This window comes from Plectropomus leopardus, chromosome 12 (genome assembly GCF_008729295.1).
Source record: "Plectropomus leopardus isolate mb chromosome 12, YSFRI_Pleo_2.0, whole genome shotgun sequence".
Taxonomy (NCBI): domain Eukaryota; kingdom Metazoa; phylum Chordata; class Actinopteri; order Perciformes; family Serranidae; genus Plectropomus; species Plectropomus leopardus.
The window spans coordinates 20,104,733-20,125,766 of record NC_056474.1 but is presented as its reverse complement, the minus strand read 5'-3'; the positions used below and the strand labels follow the sequence as shown (position 1 = coordinate 20,125,766).

Below are 21,034 nucleotides of genomic sequence, written 5' to 3'. Positions count from 1 at the left end.
CTTGTTGGGGTGTAATAATATCTATGAAGTATTTATCATTAAAAATAATATGCCGATACAGATCATCAGCAAAATGCCCAAATATTGGCCCCAATAATCAGTCAGGCCAATATTCTGTCAAACCCTAGAATACATGTAATGGTATCAAACTGAGATGGTGAAATTGCCAGAGCCCAGAAAATATTATTATGGGTATCCTGAAATATTCATGTACCAACATTATCTATACACCCTATAAATGTGAGAAATGCCAGAAATCTAGGCATCTCTTTATCTTTTTTTTTTTTTGTTATTAATGTTTAATTGTTGTTTTTTTACTTTGGTTTATATTGTATTGTTATTATTACTGTTTTGTCCATACTTGTATATTTTTTTGTGCTCATTGTCTCAGACTGTGAACGGCAAATGGAGTTAAAATGCAGAGCTAGTGAATGCCTCGTGAGAAATGGGAGCATCTTGAAGGATTGTTATCCTTTTGAAAAAAACAACAACAACAGTCCTCTGAAACTAGATCGCCAGCTTTAGCAACTGAACTACTGGGCACCCCGATTAACTTTTTAGTATTGCAGACATGTTAACTAATTTCCGAGTTTTGGACTGGGGCGCACTATTCTCATGATTGTTGTTGATGCTTAGTCCACATTTAGTTTGCTTGTGTGTTTTGAAAAATTGAGTTACCTGGAATAGAAAGGTAAATAAGACTGTGTCCTCCTAAATTTCTATCACAAAGTCATTAACACTATTCACAAGTTTCAGTACAGGTCCTGTGCATGGTTGGCAAGATACCAAAAACATATTGTGTCACTTTAAGAAAAAGCACAGGTGATAATGATTAAATTAACCATGGCAGAATTCCATTTAACTGTTTCAATTTCAGGCCCCTCAAATTGTGAATGCTGTCTGTTTTACTGTCAGGGACACAGCAGACCATCATTAATATTATTTATGGCACCTGTGCTTTTTCTACTGTGAGAAGTCAAAATGACCTTTAATTGCCTGATGACAATTATGCAGTATAACACTGTAGTCTTTAATTAAACAAAAAAACATAGCCCATATTTCACTAATAACCCAGAGGGTTTAGTTTGGTACATACAGTCCTGAAGTTGTTAGCATGTTCATATGTTGCTGTCTTAAAATGGGTGATGATGATGATGATGATGATGATGATAATAAAAATAAAAAAATAAAATTAATTAATCAATTGAAAATAATAATAATATTGACGAATATTGCAGCCCCATTTATTTATTTATTCATTTATTTTTTAAATCAATTGTTACCTCAGTAGGTTACGAATTTGCAGTAGAAATAGTTGGCCAAAGGAGGGCGCCACCGCTCCCTTCTGAATCGGGATAGTAACTAGCAAGTGTAATGTCTTTCACCACTGCTTTTAATATAATAACTATTTTAAAAATTGTCATTGTGGGGCTGTACAAAGATAGAATAACCTGCTGACAGCCGAAAGAGTTTGTGTTAACTTCAAGTAAGTACAACTCCTTTGTGTTTTTATCATTAATTCTAAACATGTTAAATTGTGTTAGCTACTGATTTGAACGTGCTATGGTATTCAACGTACGATACGATAAAATAGCTGCCGTATATGTACAAAAACAACAGGTATGCTTGTTTACTTAAGTTGATATAGCAAGCTGTTATTTAAAAAAATGTATGTTTGCCAGTTTAAGCTCATTTGAAAGCTGTCAGTAACTTTTTTTTTCCTGTGCAGAGTAACCGTTAGCTAGCTAACATCTCACTATGCTCACTTGTTACCAGGCAGGATAGCTTGCTATGTAGCTACTGTTGATACCTAGCTAGCAGTAATGCTTTTCCTTGCGGGTAATGGCAGCAAATGCCGTACAGTTTTAAAGAAAACTTTTAGAAGCAGCGGCAATGTTTCGAGCACTTAGATGTGCAAATTATATAAATTGTGCTTTTCCCGCTTAGTAGCGTGGCTCGTTGGTCTAGGGGTATGATTCTCGCTTTGGGTGCGAGAGGTCCCGGGTTCAAATCCCGGACGAGCCCATTGTTTTCCCCCTTACTTCTGACATAGTTTTTTCCCACATTTTTTGCGTACGTTTACACGTGTTTTGTTGGACAAATAGAGTTACTTAGAGTGACCGCTAAACTGAGCATAGTTATACTGGTTTCTTATGGACCTTGGCAGTACAATTTATTGATGGATGGACTTAATTGTCCCAGTAGGACATTTACCTTGGACACACCGGGACAAGCACCATCTCCTCTATTTCTTCCTTTTTGTGTGTTGAGGATAAGATGGTGTTTGTCGCACCACTGTACAAAGTTATGAAAGGCAGACTTATATCTCACCAGTACTACACTTAATGTTTTTTGTGCACAATTTGCATTTTTTTGTTTTTTTTTTTCTAGTTAGATCTCCCACCTTTTCATACAAAACATATTTTACTGGGTGGATTTCTTTTTAAAACATATGGAAATGGGACGACAATCAACTTGACAAGAGATGGCCCAGTGATTATCAAGAAATTAGTAAAAAGTTGCAAGACATTTACCTGAAAATAAGCAGGTAAATGTAAAGTAAAAAAAACAAAACAAAACAAGAAAAACGTCTACAAGAAAATGACCTCAAAAAGTTAAAAAAAGAAAAAAAAAAAAAAATTTCCTGTAACATATTTTTTTTTACTATAAAATGAAGAGAATTATAGACAGAGTTTTCTGGGCATTTTCCCTTGTTTTTGATCATATCAACCCCCCACCCCCCCACCCCTCCCACACACACACACACACACACCCACACCTTTACTTATTTCATTTACCTTTTGCAGTTTTCAAGACATTTCTTCTTCGTGTTTTGTCCTGTTTTTTGGAAAAAATCAACCCAATTTTCCCAAGTTTCAGAGGTACAAATGCCAGTTCAGCAAAAGAAAACTAATGTTGAACCAGGTTAATTATAGATTACTGCATAGACTGTGCATATACAGTAGTCCTATGTGGTTTATCCAAATACATAATGTTAGCAGTTAAGATACAGGATGGATAAAGAAAAGTAGCGTATGCAACAAAGTTTTGTGGCATCTTTCAGTTCCTCTCAACCCCCCCCCCCCCCAAAAAAAAAAACATGCTTACAAATGAACACAGTCATATGATATGGGTCGACATCACCTGATATGGGTCGACATCACCTGCCTTTACTTATTCTGTGCACAGTCTTACTCCAGTGGTGCAGGAGGAGCATCAGACTGCAGATATGCTCACTTAATGCCTTTCTGTCTTCACCCAGTTGGGGCTTATCTGAGCTTGCTGTTGTGACAGCATCTCTGCTCCCCTCCCTCCAGTCGGGCTCAGGACAGCAGCTGCTCTGCGCTTAACACGAGTCCAGGAGATATCTCGGTAAATACCAGTCTCTTTCCCTTTCTGTTACAGCAAGCATATCATCGCCACAGGGGCTACACTATTTCCATTATTTCCATAAGCCTCTTAGTGGCGCCATGCTCTGTCATTTGCAGAGAGGCCTCGTACTATGAAGTGTGTGAGTTTATATATAAGTGCCTCTTTCCTGTACCCGCCCTGTTATATGGCAAAGGGTTTCTGTTCTGCTCTGAATGAGAATGGGAGTTGCTGATAATTCAGTTTTTAAATGGATACTGTAATCCCATTCCTTAGGGAAAAAAGCAATAGATAAAGGTAAAGGACCATACCAGTGTTTAGCATGTTTTTTCACATGTTGTGTTATTTCCACTTTTTCTGCAGCCACATGTTTCATTTCCTAAGCTTCATTATAAAATCAAATGCAAAATGCAAACAAAATACTCTTCTTTGATTTTATTATTTTTTGTATATTTTATTTTTGTTCGATTTACGTTATCATTTTGGGCTTATGCAGTTCATTTAAATGTCCCCACCACAGTTTTGCACAGCTAATATGTAAACCCCTGTGCGGATAAATGGACTGTAGCTAATAGTTTAATAAAAAGGAAAGAAAAAGAAAAATGGCAGAAAATGAATTCATTCGAAAATCTTTTACGTGAAAATACGCTGCTTTGATGTGCTCCACCTCGACCAAATACAACAGTAAAGAGTTGCACATTTTTAGTTACAAGAAAATGATGTAAAATTTATGAAAAAAGGGACAAGAATGAAAGGTAATTAAAAACAAACAAGGCAAAAAAAAAGTTTTAAAAAAGTGAATATAGAATAGTTAACAATAATTACAATAATAATATGTGGATTTCTGGTCATTTTATTATTGTGATTTAATTATTACCAACATAATTATCTTTCTTTCTCTCCCTCTCGGGCTCTCCCTTTAGCTCTTAAAACTTATTTTCAGATCATTTTCCTGTCATCTTTTCCTAATTTCTTGAAATTTGTGGAACATCTTTTGCCAAGTTGCTCATTGCCTTTTTAGCCGTGTTTTCAAAAGAAATCAAACCAATTTGCTTAGATTTCCAAGGTTTAGGTGTATGTGAAAGGTATCTGAATGCAGCACAAGGAAACTGATGTTGTTCCAGGTTTCAAAGGGTTAAAGAACATTGTCTTGATTACACTTGCATACTTTTACTGGACTACCTTTTTCAATGCACTTTAACATGTAATGCTGTATTTTTTACAGTGTGGTATTTGTACTTTTACCTAAGTAAAGAATCGGAACATTTCTTCCCTAAGTGATCAGTGATGAGAGTAATACTACTTTTCATATTGTTAACTCATGTTTAAATAAGACTTGCTTAAGAAGATTTGGGCTGAAAAAATCATTAAAACTAAAATATATAACAAGCCAGTGAGATATCGTTCCAATAATTTATTATTATACGGTTGCATTGTTTAAAAGGCAAAACAGAGGATTTACACCAAACAAATTGATTCCCCACTTTAATTACTCTAATGTTAAAATTGTCCTCTTTATACCTGAAGGTATTATTGGATTTTTTTTACCCAGTATCTCACTGAATCACATCAAATCACTTCCCCACAGTGATCAGACAAAGAGCTAAGTATCCCTGCCTCCTAATTATTAGCTTCAGGTTGCGTCCTTTAATTAGATAATTAATGTGAATCTTTAACTACAACCTTTGTGGTGGTTTTGTGTATCTATGTAGTCATTTTGTGTCTTTTTGAGATCATTTTGTGTTATATTGAGGTAACGTTGTGTCTCTTTGAGGTAAGTTTGTATCTTTTTTTTAGTCGTTCTGTCTCCCTTAGTAGTCATTCTATGTCTCCTTGCAGTTGGTTTCTGTCTCTTTGTAGTAATTTTGTATTCATTTTTAGTTGCTTTGTGTCTCCTTGGAATTGTTTTGTGTCTTCTTGTGGTTGTTGTGTTTCTCTTTGTGGTTGTTTGCCCATTTTTGTGTCTCTTTGAGTTCATTTTGAGTCTCTTCCAAGTCAATATGTGTTCATTTGATTGACATTTTGCAGTTGAAGGCAGTCTCTCAAATACCTACTTACAAGTGTATTGTCTCCTGAGGTCGGTACAGTAATATGCTCATGTGTATAGATCACTTTCAGTCCAAATGTTAGTCATGACTCCAAAGACATTTCAGTCTCTTCGCACAAACATTTTTACATTTTTTAAAATACGTTATAGCTGTAATCAGAAAAAAACCCTCTAGCTCCTGGTTGAGGTCCCCCCCCCTTCCTCCATCACCACACCATCATCACCCCCGTAACCAGTCTGTCATTTAAAGTAAGCAGCCGCCTGCTTAGCCGGCACCTTTCACTTTCCTAGCAGGACTTAATTTACTGCAGGACATTTTAAATCTCCTCCCTCTGTGGCTCTGAGTCGCTGACAAATGCCTGGTTGCAAATGTATCTCATTGACTGCTGACTCGGTTGTATTACAAGCCGGCTGATAGGGGCTGCCACAGTAATGTGGCCCTCAGGTTTATCCTCAGATGTTGGAGGAAGTGTATTAATTTAGTTTAGATGGGGCCTTATGAAAAGTGTACTGGCAGGCAGAGACGCGTAGATCTCTCTCCCTCTCTCAACCTCTTGGGATTGAAGCTATCTACCACAGAGCCAAAGCATATTCCACCATCAATGTGTCAGGGGGAAAGCTATTAAAACCGCTTTACTTTTCCTAAGTGTCATGAGAATAAGCACAAGATTTAGTGAAATCCCCCCCAGAGCACTGAAAATCTGGGGGATTTTCCCCCTGAAATATTTCCTAATGGGCTGCTCAGAAGTGTCAAAAACTCTTGTTAGACTTCAATGTAGTTTTTGGATTTCAGTGTATTTATTTGAAGCTGAAATGACAAAATTCAAAGTCCAGTATGAGTGCGTCTGAACTTTCTCTAATAAAAGGAAAACCCATTCACCAGTTCACTAGTATATAATAATAATAGTACAAAATGATAATTCCAATTTACACTCCATTTAGGTTTTTATCTAGGTTTTTTTTAAAAGAATCATTTCCTTCAAATGACACCTTTTTATAAAATAAGTGTGTATTTAAAAAATCATGCTGGGGTAAAGCTTAACGAACTGATAAGGTGAACCAAACAGGATTTAGACCTGGGCAGTGAAAAAACACAAAACAAACAAATACTTACAATGATATAGCACTGAAACTTACAATCATTTCAAAGTACATTAATCTGTCGGTTATTTTTTCAATTAATCTATTAATTGTTTGGTAAATAAAATGTCAGAAAACAGTAAAATCCTGTGGTGGAAAATACTTTCAGGTATAAAATATAAAATGTAATAGGTTAATTTTCACTTGATGGACTAATGACCAGGGCAGAGTAAAAAATGTCCAGCCGACACAGTTGCCAGAATAATATTTGCATTGTACTTTTCTGCAAACCACGGATATGTAACATTTATACAGTATTATGTAATGTATATGTTGAAATGTTATGTTTATTGATGTTTCAGCAGCATTGTGGTCTCTGTGGTTATGTTTAGGTGCAAAACCACTTGGCTATGGTAAGGAAAAGATCGTGTTTTGTCTTAAAATACTTGGTGACACAATCTTAAAAACAACAGTTTTTGTTGTTTGTTTTATCTTCAACAGTGGTCTGCAGCTTGGCAGCCATGCCGTCTGTCACGCTACTCATAGCCCCCTCCACTTCCTAATGACAAAGTCAGCTCTTATACATGAAATCAGAGCTATGTTACCTTATAAACACTGATTTAATGTGTAGGACAAATGCAACATATCTGTGGTTTGCTGAAATGTACAATGCATTTTCACCTGGCGACTGAGCTGGTTCTTTTTTTATACTTTTGGAGGCCAATGTGAAGCAGAGCCTTTTATTCAGGTCTTTTTTAACAACAAAAGATGTTATGCATATATTATATATCAAGAATGTAATCTACTCTAAAAGTATGGACTCTTATGAGGAGCTGCCATTAAACCCAGTATTCCCTGAGTCAGATAATGCAGCAGCATCAGGGCACGACTCACGCGCACTTCAGCTATTCAAACAAAGAAAGGAAATAAATTTCACAAGATAAAAGACATGCAAACAGCTCGGCCAGTATTTATTCAGTTAATCAATACAGTAAATTATTAAGAAACCTCAGCACTTTTTCTCTCCAGCGTGGCGTCGACTCGATAGAATCTTTTCTTGTCAGACGCTGGCACACTCCCCTGGCCCGAGCGCCCAGCCTGCCTCTCTGTGTCCTCTTTCATTTCCTTTTCACCCTCAGGTCTTTCTGTACCTGTCAATTTCTTTCTACAGTGTGACTCTTTAATCCACCTGAGTGCATGGAGGACAGTTTTGACATAAGAAGAAAAGATAGACTCCTAAGGAGAGGACCAGTATCTTTAGAGCCCGGGGGATAACCGGATTACGACAGCCATTTTGTGCTGCTGGCAGTTTTACTTATTACCCTTTTTTTTTCTCCCTCTCATCTCTCCAGAGTTGAAATGCTGCCCTTTCTTAGAAGTCACACCAAACACTGACTAGTACACAAAAACACATACTCTCTGTGGTTTTTTTTTCCCCAAACTGAAGCGACTGAAAGCTTTGAGCTGAATAAAAGTGAATCTTTACAGATGATAGTAACAGTTCTACACAAACATATTTATCCATACTGCCCTTCAGGTGCTCTCATTTGCTGTTCTCGGACTTTTTCTCTCACTGGTAAAAACTCTCTACAGCGTGGACTCTCTACACTGTGGAAGTAATCATTGTCTCTGTGTGGCGGTGGGTGCCTCCTGTGTGTAAAGGCCTGAACCTACAGCACAGTAGATAACAGCACAGCCATGAGGAGACAGATCAGCTGTCTGACCCCTGCTGCCAATCACTTTATCCCTCCAGCCCGGCTGCTCCGAGGAAACCCGGAGAAAAACCCTCTCTGAAAACGTCTTATCATCTCCACCACTGATGCGGTGTGCACCACTGGATCTTTTATGTCCATTTATTTTGCCTTTGAAGAGGCCCGCGGAGCCTTTGATTGTGGGAGGTAAATGAAATAAAGGCCTCCTCCTCGCTGGTACCCTGATATCTAAGTTTATCGTCACTACCAAGACCTAAACCCAGAGCTTCAACTAACTGCCGCAGGTCTGTCTACGGAAAAACACATCATGCTTCTGTCATGGTAATAATCCTTTTTGCAGAAGCCATTTTGGGTGCCTTTGAGACGGCCTGGAAGCTTCCACTTAGACACCCAGAAAGACGTATTGAATTCATCCTTGTAAAATGAGCTTCCTGGGTATGTTCTCCATACAGTAATCCCCCTGTTGTTACCTATAAGCTCCTGCATCTATTTCTGAATAGCAGTGTACACATACTGTACAGAATTCACAGTTCAAGTGATAGCTCACCCCAAAATCAAAAATACCCATTTTTCCTTTTACCTGTAGCGTTATTTATCAGTCTCGTTCGTTTCGGTGTTACTTCCCGAGTGTTGAGATATCGGCTGTAGAGATGTCTGCCTTCTCTCAAGTATAATGAAACTAGATAGCACTCACCCACAAAATGCGTTTAAATATAACGTCTCTTTCCAGGAATCATGACCCGGTTACTCGAGATAATCCACAGACCTTGTTGTGAGCAGATTCACGGCAACTATTTTCTCTCTAGCAAACTACATCCTTTGTGGTGGTTTTGTGTCTCTTTGTTCTCACTGTGTGTCTTTTTGAAGCCATTTTGTGTCATATTGAGATAACTTTGTGTCTCTTTGAGGTGAGTTTGAGTCTTTTTGTCATTCTGTTTCCCTTAGTGGTCCTTTTGTTTTGCCCATTTTTGTTTTTATTTTGTCTTTTGCAATTCCTTTGCAACTTTTTGTGGTGTTTTTTTGTCTCCTTGTGCTTATTTTGAGTCTCTTCCAGGTCCGTATGTGCTGATTTGAGTGACATTTAGCAGGTGAAGGCCAGTGGGCCCCTGATAATTTAGGCCCCTTGGCCTGTGCCCGGTAGGCCTGTTCAGTATTATATCGATGGAAATAGACATTGCTGTTGATATTTTCGAATAAATATATTTGGCGCTTTGAGCACCAAAGTGCCATCTAGTTCTCCATTATATTGGAGAAAAGGCAGACATCTCTACAGCCGACATCTCCCACACTCTGCACCACGCACCAAAACAATCTAGACTGATAAATAACACAACAGGCAAAAGGAAAAATATGGATTTTAAAATTGGAGGTGAACTGTCTCTGTAAGTTAAAGCTCAGACTTTTCTCTATCAATGTCATTTCAATAACAGAGGAGATGGCTGTGTATATTTGGTCAGATAAGGTATAGTAATTATGAGAACTGTAACAACCAGTGAAGTCACTCAGGGCCAGTGAATCATGGTTGTGATTAATATTGATTTTGTAGCGTATGGAGGAGGAGAGGTGAGCCACTTGTACACATATTGATATATAAAAAACCTGCATGGCATCATTGGAAAGAATTTAAATGAGTGGTTGTGTAATTTTTGTGGCCAGTTTTAAGGAAAAATAAGAGTATGAATAGGGAGTGATTTTCAACAAAGATCGAGGCAAATTTGGAGTAAAGGTTACATTAACTAATTTCATTTAATTTTGTATATTGTAGGGCCATATGTGGGGTTGTCACGCTTGAGACTAAGGACCCAAAAACAGACAGACAAATGGATGCTAGGGAAAAAAGTTATCTATTACAATAGTAAAAATATACAGGAGAATGATGGACAGGATGACTGGCTGAGGGGTGGGGTGATCGATGTTTTTGTAAATTTTCTTCAGCTGGAGGTGTGGACAGGCTGGGTGGCAGGGAATCCTGGCAGAGATCACAAAATAGGTCTTAGCAAAAAAAAAAGGAAGCGGCAAAAAATGTAAAAGGATCTGAAACAGAGTGACTGTGGAGCTGGCTCTCTTGTAGGTTGCAGGCTTGATTGCAGTCAGGTGTGCAGATTGATGAGTGCCACCAGGTCAGTCGAGTGAAGGAGTGCAGACAAGTGGTGAGGGGAGAACACACACCAAACACACACAAAGTGACGGGAAAAATTCAACAAAAATCACACTCGCACAGACACACAGGAGTCACATATAGGGCTGGTTGTGTGCTCATATTTTGAGTGGAATCTGGCAAGTCTGGTGGGGTTACATTGTGTCATTAACAGAGAAGTTCTTAGTCTGATTTTGCAACTGTTGTACCAATTTTTGACCAGGAATGAGCTTTTTCAGGTAGCTTGCAGTCGTAGAGTGCCTTGAAGCAACTTTTAGCTTTGACTTTACTGTTTGAATATGAATCAGTTACACTAAAAATTTCCTTGGAAGTGTCCCGCAAAGAACTACCTGCTAATAATTGTGAAATAGTTATTTTATTTTAGTGTTGTTTTCAGAACTTTCGTCTTGAAATAACTGCTCCATCCCAATGACAAAATTCAACATGAAAAATCAAAGTAATAAAGTTTATAGACTTTCTTTTAGCTAGTGTTAGAGGTGTTTGGGGAACGATGACTTATGACCTTCAGCCCAGTTAACAGAAAGAAAATGTTGGCATTATATGTTTCTGCAAACCAAGAATATGTTACATTCGCACGTTTCATGCATTTCATATAAATGTTTCTAAAGTGATGTAATACATGAGCTGACTTTGTCATCAGGAGGTGGAGGGGATGGTGGATGGAGTGTCATCTGCAAAGCTGCAGACCGCTGTTCGAAACCAACAAACAACAAAACCAGTAGGGTTTGGAACATTCTCATTATCTTTTCAGCAGCTTGTTTTGCAGAAATATGCAATGCCACAATTTTCCTGGTAATTAAGTTGTTTGACACCACAATCTCGGCAGGAAAAGCAGCGATGTGTTGGTGAAAAAACAACCACTTTTTTGTGGCAATGCAAACTGCAACAGGTTGCTACAAAACACCCATGTTTTAAAAAAACTGCTGGAAACACTTCAATGTCTCACTAAACCACATCTGGTTTTGTTGTTTTGTCTTGAACAGTAGTGGTCTAAAAAGTCAGCTTATATGTTATGTCACCTTAGAAACTTTGATATGATTCGTGAAAATCTAACATGTTAGTGGTTTTCAGAAACCATACAATGCCAACATTTTCCTCTGGCAACCGGGCTGCCCTGTTTGTATTTAAGCCAAAACATGACATATTCTTAACCATGACCAAGCATTTCTTACGCCTAAACCTAACCACAGGGTAATCACAGCGCTGTTGAAATGTAACAGCTTTGTAATAACATGCAAATGTGTCGTATCCATGGTTTGGAGAAAGGTGCAATGCCAACATTTTTCCTGGTGATTGTGTTGACTTTAGTCATTATAAAATTCTGGCTGAACCCCTGAACACCTTTTAAAACCTGGATCGACATCTGCTGTCTTGTGCTGCGGTTAGACGACTTTCGAAAGCATTTAAATCTAACCTTAAACCTTAAAAGAGAGAGAGAGAATTATTAGAAAATGATCAAGTAACTAGTGAAAAATATCAAGAAAATAAAATTCCCAATTATCATAATTTTATATTTCAAATTAGGTTACAGGAAAAAAACTATTTAGAATTTCCTGTTTTTGTTCTTTTATCTTTTTTGATAATTTCAGTTAATTTTCTTATAACTTTTTACTAATTTCTTGAAAATTCTTGGGTCCTTTCTTTTCAAGTTGCTCGTTGACTTTTTTAGTGTTTTTGAAAGACATTAAGCCAATTTGCTCAAGTTTTTAAGGGGTTAATGAGATGGTTTGAAACAATTTTGTAAAGTATACAACATTTTCATCTGAGATCTTCTGGAAAAGATATTCGACACAGCAAATGAGCCACCGGCAAAATAACGTCAGTATTTATATACACAGCTTTTACAAAAGCATATTATGTGTAGTTTTCTGCATGTGTTACTGTATGCAGCAGACTGGTCTCCTGCCTGCTTTGCCACTTGGCTCTGTAGACATTTGGAGAGACTTCTGTGTTGGAGAGGGAGGATGAGGGAGTCCCTCAGAAATGTTGTACAGTCACTTTTTGTGAAGGGATTACAGTGCTCTCTCTCATTCCCATTGGCTTGGTCCGCCGTGACAGTAGTGTGGTGATGAGCGGTTGACATGCCCAGCATCATCCATAACAAGCGTCCAACTTGGTCCTGTGTGACTCCCATTCATGCGCCCAGGCTTTGCGCTTTATGTACTTTTCCGTTCCACTTTGTGCAAATGCTTCAGTCAATTTGGAGTTACAGTTTCTAGTGTTTTTTTTTCTTTTTATCAAAGAGACAGATTTTGTTTTCTTAGCTAACCACTTTTCCTTTTACGCACGAGATGCGCTTCATGGAGAGGTGACTTCATTTAAAGTAGGATCGGCGTGTTTTTGATTAATTAATGTGCCAGTTTCTGAGATGGCAAAACCTTTAGATCACATCAAAAGACCCATGAATGCGTTCATGGTGTGGTCCAGAGGCCAGAGGAGAAAAATGGCCCAGGAAAACCCAAAGATGCACAACTCTGAAATCAGCAAGAGACTCGGCGCGGAGTGGAAGCTGCTCTCCGACGCCGAGAAACGTCCGTACATCGACGAGGCCAAGAGGCTGCGGGCTCAGCACATGAAGGAGCACCCGGACTACAAGTACAGACCCCGGCGCAAGCCCAAGAGTCTCCTGAAGAGGGACCGGTTCGTTTTCCCGCTGCCGTCTTTACTCGGGGACGCAGCGGAGCATTTGAAGGGATTTTCCATGGACTCCTTTCTGGTCCCTGGCGATAAAGCCAGAGCTCTCCTTGCTCCCGTCTCCTCCTCCTCCTCCTCGTCCTTTTCGCTGCTGGAGCCGGTGGCGCAGTTCAGCACCGGAGCTGTCCAGCGCATGGCTGAGATCCCGCACGGTCTGGCCGCCGGCGCTCTGCCCTACAGCGCGCACACGTTTGGGTACCAGACTGGAGGGATGGGGGGTCTGGCTTGCCACGGACAGCACACCCACACCCACCCGTCACCCTCCGGCCCGGGGTACGTGGTGCCGTGTAACTGTAGCGCCTGGTCTGCTGCCAGTTTACAGCCTCAGGTAGCCTATATCCTGTTCCCGGGAGGGATGACAAAGAGCAGCGTGGACTCGTACTCTTCAGCCAGCTCCAGTGTGTGACACACCGGAGACACATCGCGCGGTCATAACGGGAAAAAGTTTGCGCACAGGACCTCCCCGTGAAATATGATACAAGAAAAGAAAAAACTGGGCAACAATTCATGTTTTCATCCTATAAATACCACAACACAACGGCACAGTATAGGATATATTTCCGCAGGTTTTAAATACATTTAAAAATGCAATACATTTGTGTTTATCTGCCACTGAGCATCAAAAACACAAGTCCATTTATCTCTCGTTACTCCATGTATGCAGTGTGAATAAGGGTGTAATCTGAAGATGCTACCTGGCTACTCTTTTGACTAAAACGTAAGCTTGAAATAAAATGCACGAGGCTCCCACGTGACTTCTCCAAATAATTGATCAAAATCAACAGACTTGACTTCTGTGTTCACATTACTGCCCTTTTAAAAATCTGACAAGTTGATTTTACTTCAAAAAAGTGAGTATAATGTTAAGTAAGTGAATATAACTATTTGTCTTAATATGTTTACTTTATATCTAATTGTTAAATGTACTTGTTTTTTGTTGTATTTACTTAATTTTGTGAAGTTGTGCAACTTAAAAATGACAAGTTTAATCTTTCTAAGTTTTATCAACTTTAGTAAACCAGGTATATTGTGCTATATAGCTGTATTCAGCTGGTTGCAAATTAGTGAATCATATTTGTATTTTCTTAAACATGTTTACAAAACAGAACTTGCAGATTTCCTAACTTCATTATTGGCAAAATCCTCAGCTTAAATCAGACTAATTTGGTTTACCGAAGTTGCTAAAACTTACAAATAACAAGGTAATTTCACTTGTATTTTTTTAAGTTGCAACAGCTTCACAAAATTAAGTTAATACAGATACATTTTGAGTAAACTGAACTATTAGATATAAAGTAAACATAAATTGAGATCAATAGTTATATTTACTTTCCTGTTTCAAGGAAATTGGTTTCCAAGATCTGTTTTAAGTAAGATCAGCTTGTCAGATTTGACAGTGCAGTCAGGTAATCATAAAGCTCCTGTGGATAAAGGAAGGCACAGAAACTCTACAAGAGTGTGTGTTTTGGGGTTTGTTTTTTTTACATGTTTATTTACAAAGGACCAAAATGCTTTTAGTCAAATTTCTAACTTTTAATTCATAATTCTTACATGTGGACATTTTGTCCCCTAGTGTATCTGTCTAATTATGTAGGCATGTTTTTGTTTTTTTTTTTTCATTTTTAAGTGAAAATAATAAATGTTTCTATTAAGTATTTTCTAATAATTGGATTTTTATTTTTATTCTTTTCATTATTTTGGAGTCTGTTGTTTTCAGAGAAAAAAGTGTACAGAATGTATTAACTATTCTTTAAACAGCTACATCAGATCTGAATAATAAGTCAGTTGCTACCCAGTGAACAAAGCTGGTATGAAGCTGAATCATTTTATTGATATTGTAGTTCGGTGTGATCCACATCACTACCATATGCCCTGCAATTTTTTAAACATCTACTGAAAGTTGGTTTTAGATGTTCTTTTATGCCACACTTAATAATAATAACCAGGGTAAGTATGTTTCATGTTCCTGACCACCTGAGCACTCTTATTTAAACAAGGCGACTGATAAGGTGTACAGCAAATGCTGAGAGAAAAACCCGACTGATATTAATAGAATGGAAAACCAGAAGTCCATCAAACTGACACGCATAACAAAATCAAAAAGTCCCACCATGCTCGGTGACTACTGCATGAGTTTCGTTGTGTGTCGTGTGTTTGTGAGAGCTAGGCTCGCGATAAGAGAAGAATAGAAACTTCTCTCCTCCCCAGTTGTTATCAAAGTGATAAGGTGATAAGTTGAATCATGGAAATCGTATGAGGTACTGTTTGTTTCAAAGTAAGAGGGAATGAGTCCTCACACTGAAACCACTGAATGTCCAGTATGACGACTCATTATAATGGTCCTGTATCTGTGATGTAGAATTATTAAGTAGGAAAGAACCTCAGAGGTATATTTGGGTTATGGTCAGAGGGTACTTTGGTTATTTTGCCTTATTAAATAATGGAAATTCAACAAATGTCATTGGCTGGATATGAATCCATGATCTGGTTACGTGGTCGGCATCTTAAAATCTTGGTCACCAGGATGCCCCAGTCAGAGGGTTTTCACTGAGCTGCCCAGGAAAGGTAAAGGTTATGAAGATGAAATGCCACATCGAAAGTTTTCATCGTGCTGAAGCATTTTCGAACATGGTTTCTCTTGTCATTTTAAAGGAACATTTTTCCCACAAAATGACCATTTCTAGATAAACTACACACTGCGTGTTACATTTTGTTTATAATTTGTTTAGAAAACTTTATTTTTCTTGGCATGCCTCTGCTGAACAGGATCCTAAAAAGCAAACATTCTTCATGAATTGAAGTAATCAGGGTCCACATTTAACAAACAGTGAAACAACAGTAAAACATTTGTTCACAAATTCTCACTCAGTCTGTCCAGTCGAATGCTCAGTGCTTCCCAAAAACATGCGTTTTTGCTAAAAACCTGGGTATTAAAAACACTGCATGTGAGTGGTGCACCCTCAGTGTGCTCCAGGCGCGCTGCTTGTCTGTGGATGAAACTGTTTGTACTGATATGTTTTGAATGGTCACTCAACATTTTAGTGAAGATAGATGTGTCTGGGAAGTACTGAGTATATGACTGGACAAATGAGACTTGGATTGTACTGCACGTTTTGTAAATGGATGTTTTGATATGGTTTTAGTGTTGTTAAAAACAGACAGGGTTTACTCCAATTCACGATGAAGGTCAATGTCATGTTGGGTGAGTAAGAGGCAAACAAGTATTCATTTTGCGGGTGAAGTATTCCTTTGAAGACACACCTGAGCCCTGATGTCACCTTAAAATCTGTGGATATCAGAATTGAGATTTCGTACGTGTTAAGTGTTATTTTCTTCTGTGTGTCTTAATTCCTCTCTAACAGTCCATTGTGGTGATTCTGACTGAGTGGCGCTCTCAGCTCTGCCTCATCTCTGTGTATTCAAATGTTTGTCTTTCTGCAAGGCTGCATCATGATTTAGAGTGTGAGGCTGTTGGCATGGCAAATGACTGCATAATTTACTCACTGTCTGCGGAGTCACTGATTCATTTTCCCGTATTTACATTGAAACAATTCGTTCTTATTTAGGTGCCAGGTGCGCCTATCACCTCTGTGTCCACACCTCTCTGCACATGGCAGCCCAACCCATGCTGCTGTATCACCTACTGGGCGAAACCCAACCGCCTCCGCCCAACGCTACTATCACTACAAGGTGCCACTTTGCCCATTTTCATTCTCTGCCAGCGCACCACAAACACAGCTGCTCACCTTTGGCACCTTTACTTAAATATTTCACATATGCAGCTTAACTTCAAGTATTAGGCTCTTTACCAATTTATGCTGGGCACAAACCATCCCGCGCAAACCTCCCAGTATATTTCCTAACTTCTGAAGGAGAAAAAAAACGATGGCGCCTTCAGTTCTGCAGAATGGTGGATTCATTTTGGGGGTGATCGGTGCAGCAGCCCTCATCGCAGCGACTGCCATGAACAAATGGAGTGTCAAGGACAGGCAGGGGGACGTGGTGACATCTGTTTACACCTACAAGGGTCTGTGGCAGGACTGTGAGACCACTTCATCAGGATTCACAGAGTGTCGTCCGCTCTATGGCCTCCTCGGCTTCTCAGGTTGGACAAAACTTTCCATTGATGTTTTAATAATTAAACAAAAACTGTGTGTAGAGTCCGTCGTTTTCACTAGCGAAGTCGCAGGTTTATGAGTTTTTCTTTTAAGCAGTAATTAGAACAGTATGGGCCTCTCCCATTTCTGCTCTCAAAGGTAACAAAACAGTCCAGTACCGGGTTGAGGAGGAAGTTCACTCACTACCTGTCAGGATCCAAGAGGCCTGCTTAGTTCTTCTCAAATGACAAGGCAGGAGGTTTTTATAGGATGATTCGGTTGCATGGGGTGAATGATGAAGTAGTGTGTAGGGAACATAGAAAGCCAACTATTCTCTCTCTGTGTCTATTTTGCACCTCATAAATAATAATGTTAAACAAAAAAGGATGATGAGAAAAGCAGCCAGTGCCTGTTTTTCACATCTGACAGAATTGTAAATTCTCAAATTAAGATACAAGAATATTTTAAAAGTAAAGAAACAGTAGATAAGATTATGGGTTCCTGCACATAGAAATATATAGTTTATTAAATTATTATTGTTACTTTAAAGCCACTTTAAGGCTATCTGAAGTTAAAATAATTCTAAAGGGAAAACAAAAGAGATTGAAAAACTGATTAGATGCACAAGAAAGAAATCTATTATATTTGGTGAAATATTTATTATTTAGTGTGAAATATTTCCCTCAGTTTTTGCTGTGCTCATATTAACTCATGTTCCAGTGGCGAGTCCACTCTTATCAGTATTTGTATTAGCACCAGTGCATTCTGGTCACCATAATGGACAGCCAGGCAGAGAGTCAACACCGTTATCAGAAGCAGAACAAACAGCATGCAAAGGGCAGGTTCCTGCAGCACACCTACTGTAGGGGAATACAGGTGGCATTATCCGACTAAATACATTTGTTAACATCATTTTCTCTGGAGGATTATGACGATTTAGGTCCCGGAGCATCAGGTCTAAAGGCAAAAGATAATAACAAATACATGATTTAAGTCATTTGTGATGCAGATTGTTATGTACTGTAGAGCATCTTGGTAGAATAAGACACATAAAACATGACACTCAAAGGAATATATCTGAGCGTGTCTTTTCTGTCCACTAGGCACCTTCCAAGCAGTGCGAGCGCTGATGATAGTGGGTGTGGTGCTGGCTGTTCTTGGGGCGTTCATATCAATTTTCTCCCTGACCTGCCTCACCATGAACAGTATGGCAGAAACCACCAAGGCCAAGATGAGCCTCGCTGCTGGCATCATGTTCATCATCTCTGGTATGGTAAAAGACAACAGAAACATGAGTTTTTTGGTTGTTTATTTCTAACTTTCAAATCTTGACTGGATTTGGACTTAGACTGAGGTGCTGGGGCTGAGTTGGGGAAAAAAAAGCACATCCGCACACTCAAATCCATGCGAAAATCATGTTTACTTTGCAAGCTTTTGGTCAGAGACCTTCTTCAAGGCATAACAGGTAACAAGAGGCAGCAGTAAAAGGAGCTGAGGAAACATCACTTGATTAGTCTTAATGCAGAACAGCTGTGCCAATCACTGAGTCTCGAGTAGTAAGACATCAAGGGGATTGTAGTCTTTGGAAAAGTGACTACAAAATGAACACTGTCAATACAGAGACAGTCAAACGCCAAGTGCAGCATATATACAAAATGTAATGCAAATAGATGCCATGTAGACAACAGGCATTAGCCATTATATAACATGAAACACGTAAAATCAATTAGACTTTATCTTTTACTTTGACATCACTGATTCTTAAAACGACAGTTCACCCGAAATAAAAATACATTTTTTTCTCTTACCTGTTGTGCTATTTCAATCTAAATTGTTTTGGTGTGAGTTATTTAGTGTTGGAGATATCAGCCATCGAGATGTCTGCCTTCTCTACAGTATAATGGAACTACATGGCTCTTTGATTGTGGAGCTCAAAGCATCAAAAAAATACATTTGAAATCTCAGCAGCGATGTGTCTTTCCAGAAATCATGACCCGGTTACTCAAGATAATCCACAGGCCTTGTTGCAAATAGTTTTATGTAGGAACTATTTTCTTTCTACTGAACCCTAACCGGCATTCGTATCACCACGCAGAGCACGCATCCTTCTTCCACCCAGGTGGCAGTTGTAGTTCCGTAGAAAGAAAGTAGTCCCTATATGAAACTGCTCACACAAGGTCTGTGGATTATCTTGAGTAACCGCGTCATGATTTCTGGAAAGAGACATTGCTGTTGAGTTTTTCAAATGTGTTTTTTTTAATTCAAGATTTTGGGGTGACCTGTCCCTTTAAGGAGTGGCATAAATTAATAGATTCTCTATGAAGTAAATAAATCACGGAGATCCTGTCTATATCTTTCTCCCAGGTGTGTGCGGCATTGCAGGAGCTTCTATCTACGCCAACCAGATTGTGGCCAGTTTCAGGATGTCCATCTACCCAAACTATGGAGGAGGATTTGGAGACAACATGCAGGGAGGGATGGGAGGAGGGATGGGTGGAGGGATGGGAGGAGGGATGGGAGGAATTCCTAGGTAAGACATAAAGATGATATTTTTGTGTTTTTATATTATTTGTGTGCTGGACCTACTTTATGTGTTGTTTGTCTCCACAGATACACATTTGGCCCTGCACTGTTTGTGGCCTGGATAGGAGGGGGCGTCCTGCTCATCGGTGGCATCCTGAAGTCACTGGCTTTCAAAGAAATGGTGAAAGATGAAAAACCACAGTGAGTCCCCTTACAGTTTTATAGTGATAGCAAATGATCTATCAGTCTGAATAACTGACATTTTAACTGACATTCAGCTCATCCACTGATGTGTGAATTTGTTTTGGACTTAAATATTGTGCTATTTTTTACCACCAACAATTTACAACAAAACTTTTTCACATGATTTGACAGAACATACACCATCACAGTAGAAATACCTTTAAGCCTTATGTCTCTTCTTGCTTTTCAGATACCCGGGGGTTGCCTACAAACCTCAGGGCCGCACTAAATCCGACCTAAGTGAGCACCATTCAGATGGTGGCAAAAGAGGTTATGTGTAACTTCATCACACAGCACACACTGACAAGTCCTGTGCTTTTAGCTATTCACATGCAGCATGCTTTTTGGGTTGTTTTTTTCTTTATTATTCAGTTGCATCGTATACGCATCAAATACTACGTCTTCACTATCTGATAATGGGAGTCAATAGTTGTGGTTTTTAGTTTTCATACACACATCTCCGTGGCTACAAGATATTTGTAAATGCTGTATTTCATTGAAGCCTTTTTTACTTGAGTTTTGTTGAATCATTTTGTTTTTATGTTAATAAAACACTGATTTGTGAAATATTTGGATTAAAGGATTTGGATTATGATTATTAATCCTCTTAAAGTACAAAGTCTGTATTAGATTATTATGCATAGCTGATTATTGACATCTACTGTACATACCCTTTATGTAACCAGGTTAATCCCCATTGAGAACTTGTTTTCAAGAGAAACCGACGTATATAAATCAATTTAGCATCATTTAAAATGTACAGTATCCATCATGGTATATACAATAATATGATTAAAAAGAGATGAATGAAATGCAGCCTCAGTCTCTCCCAAGTGGCTTTGAAGCCATCATGTAAAGCGATGTCAATTAAATATGAGGTGACACACGGCTGCATCATCAGCTGTAACGTCTCGTCACCAAAGACGTCTGCAGAGGATACACTGGTACATCCGCTCATAGTCCCTCTGAAAAACCTCTTCTCAAGATGCATTTTAGGAAAGAAGACATCCTTGAAGATGGTGCACTGAGACTGATTTCTAAGGGTGCATTTCATCATGCTGCTCTGTCGTCTTGATTCCTTCACACATTTCCTTTCCTCATGTCTTCGTCC

General features: G+C 38.8%; 2 protein-coding genes and 1 non-coding gene across 3 annotated transcripts; all 3 read left to right on the top strand.

Annotated features, from left to right (window-relative positions):
• Positions 1–1,953: 1,953 nt before the first annotated feature.
• On the top strand, positions 1,954–2,025 carry trnap-ugg. Its single transcript has one exon. It is a non-coding gene; the product is annotated as a tRNA-Pro (tRNA).
• A 10,694-nt stretch (positions 2,026–12,719) lies between these two features.
• Positions 12,720–13,474, top strand: LOC121951663 (transcription factor Sox-14). Its single transcript, XM_042498086.1, has one exon. It carries the CDS (start codon positions 12,735–12,737, stop codon positions 13,464–13,466), a length of 732 nt encoding a protein of 243 aa, XP_042354020.1. The 5' UTR covers positions 12,720–12,734; the 3' UTR covers positions 13,467–13,474.
• Positions 13,475–16,485: 3,011 nt separating this feature from the next.
• cldn18 (claudin 18) lies at positions 16,486–20,380 on the top strand. Its single transcript, XM_042498085.1, has 5 exons — positions 16,486–17,165; positions 18,261–18,425; positions 19,522–19,687; positions 19,768–19,881; positions 20,114–20,380. The coding sequence occupies exons 1-5, from the start codon at positions 16,946–16,948 to the stop codon at positions 20,202–20,204; spliced, it is 756 nt and encodes a 251-aa protein (XP_042354019.1). The 5' UTR covers positions 16,486–16,945; the 3' UTR covers positions 20,205–20,380.
• Positions 20,381–21,034: the final 654 nt, after the last annotated feature.

Coding starts and splice junctions, on each gene's coding strand:
- cldn18 (XM_042498085.1), top strand. CDS start 16,946: ATGGCGCCTTCAGTTCTGCAGAATGGTGGATTCATTTTGGGGGTGATC. Junction 19,688..19,767: donor GGGATGGGAGGAATTCCTAG/GTAAGACATAAA, acceptor TTGTCTCCACAG/ATACACATTTGGCCCTGCAC. Junction 19,882..20,113: donor GTGAAAGATGAAAAACCACA/GTGAGTCCCCTT, acceptor CTTGCTTTTCAG/ATACCCGGGGGTTGCCTACA.
- LOC121951663 (XM_042498086.1), top strand. CDS start 12,735: ATGGCAAAACCTTTAGATCACATCAAAAGACCCATGAATGCGTTCATG.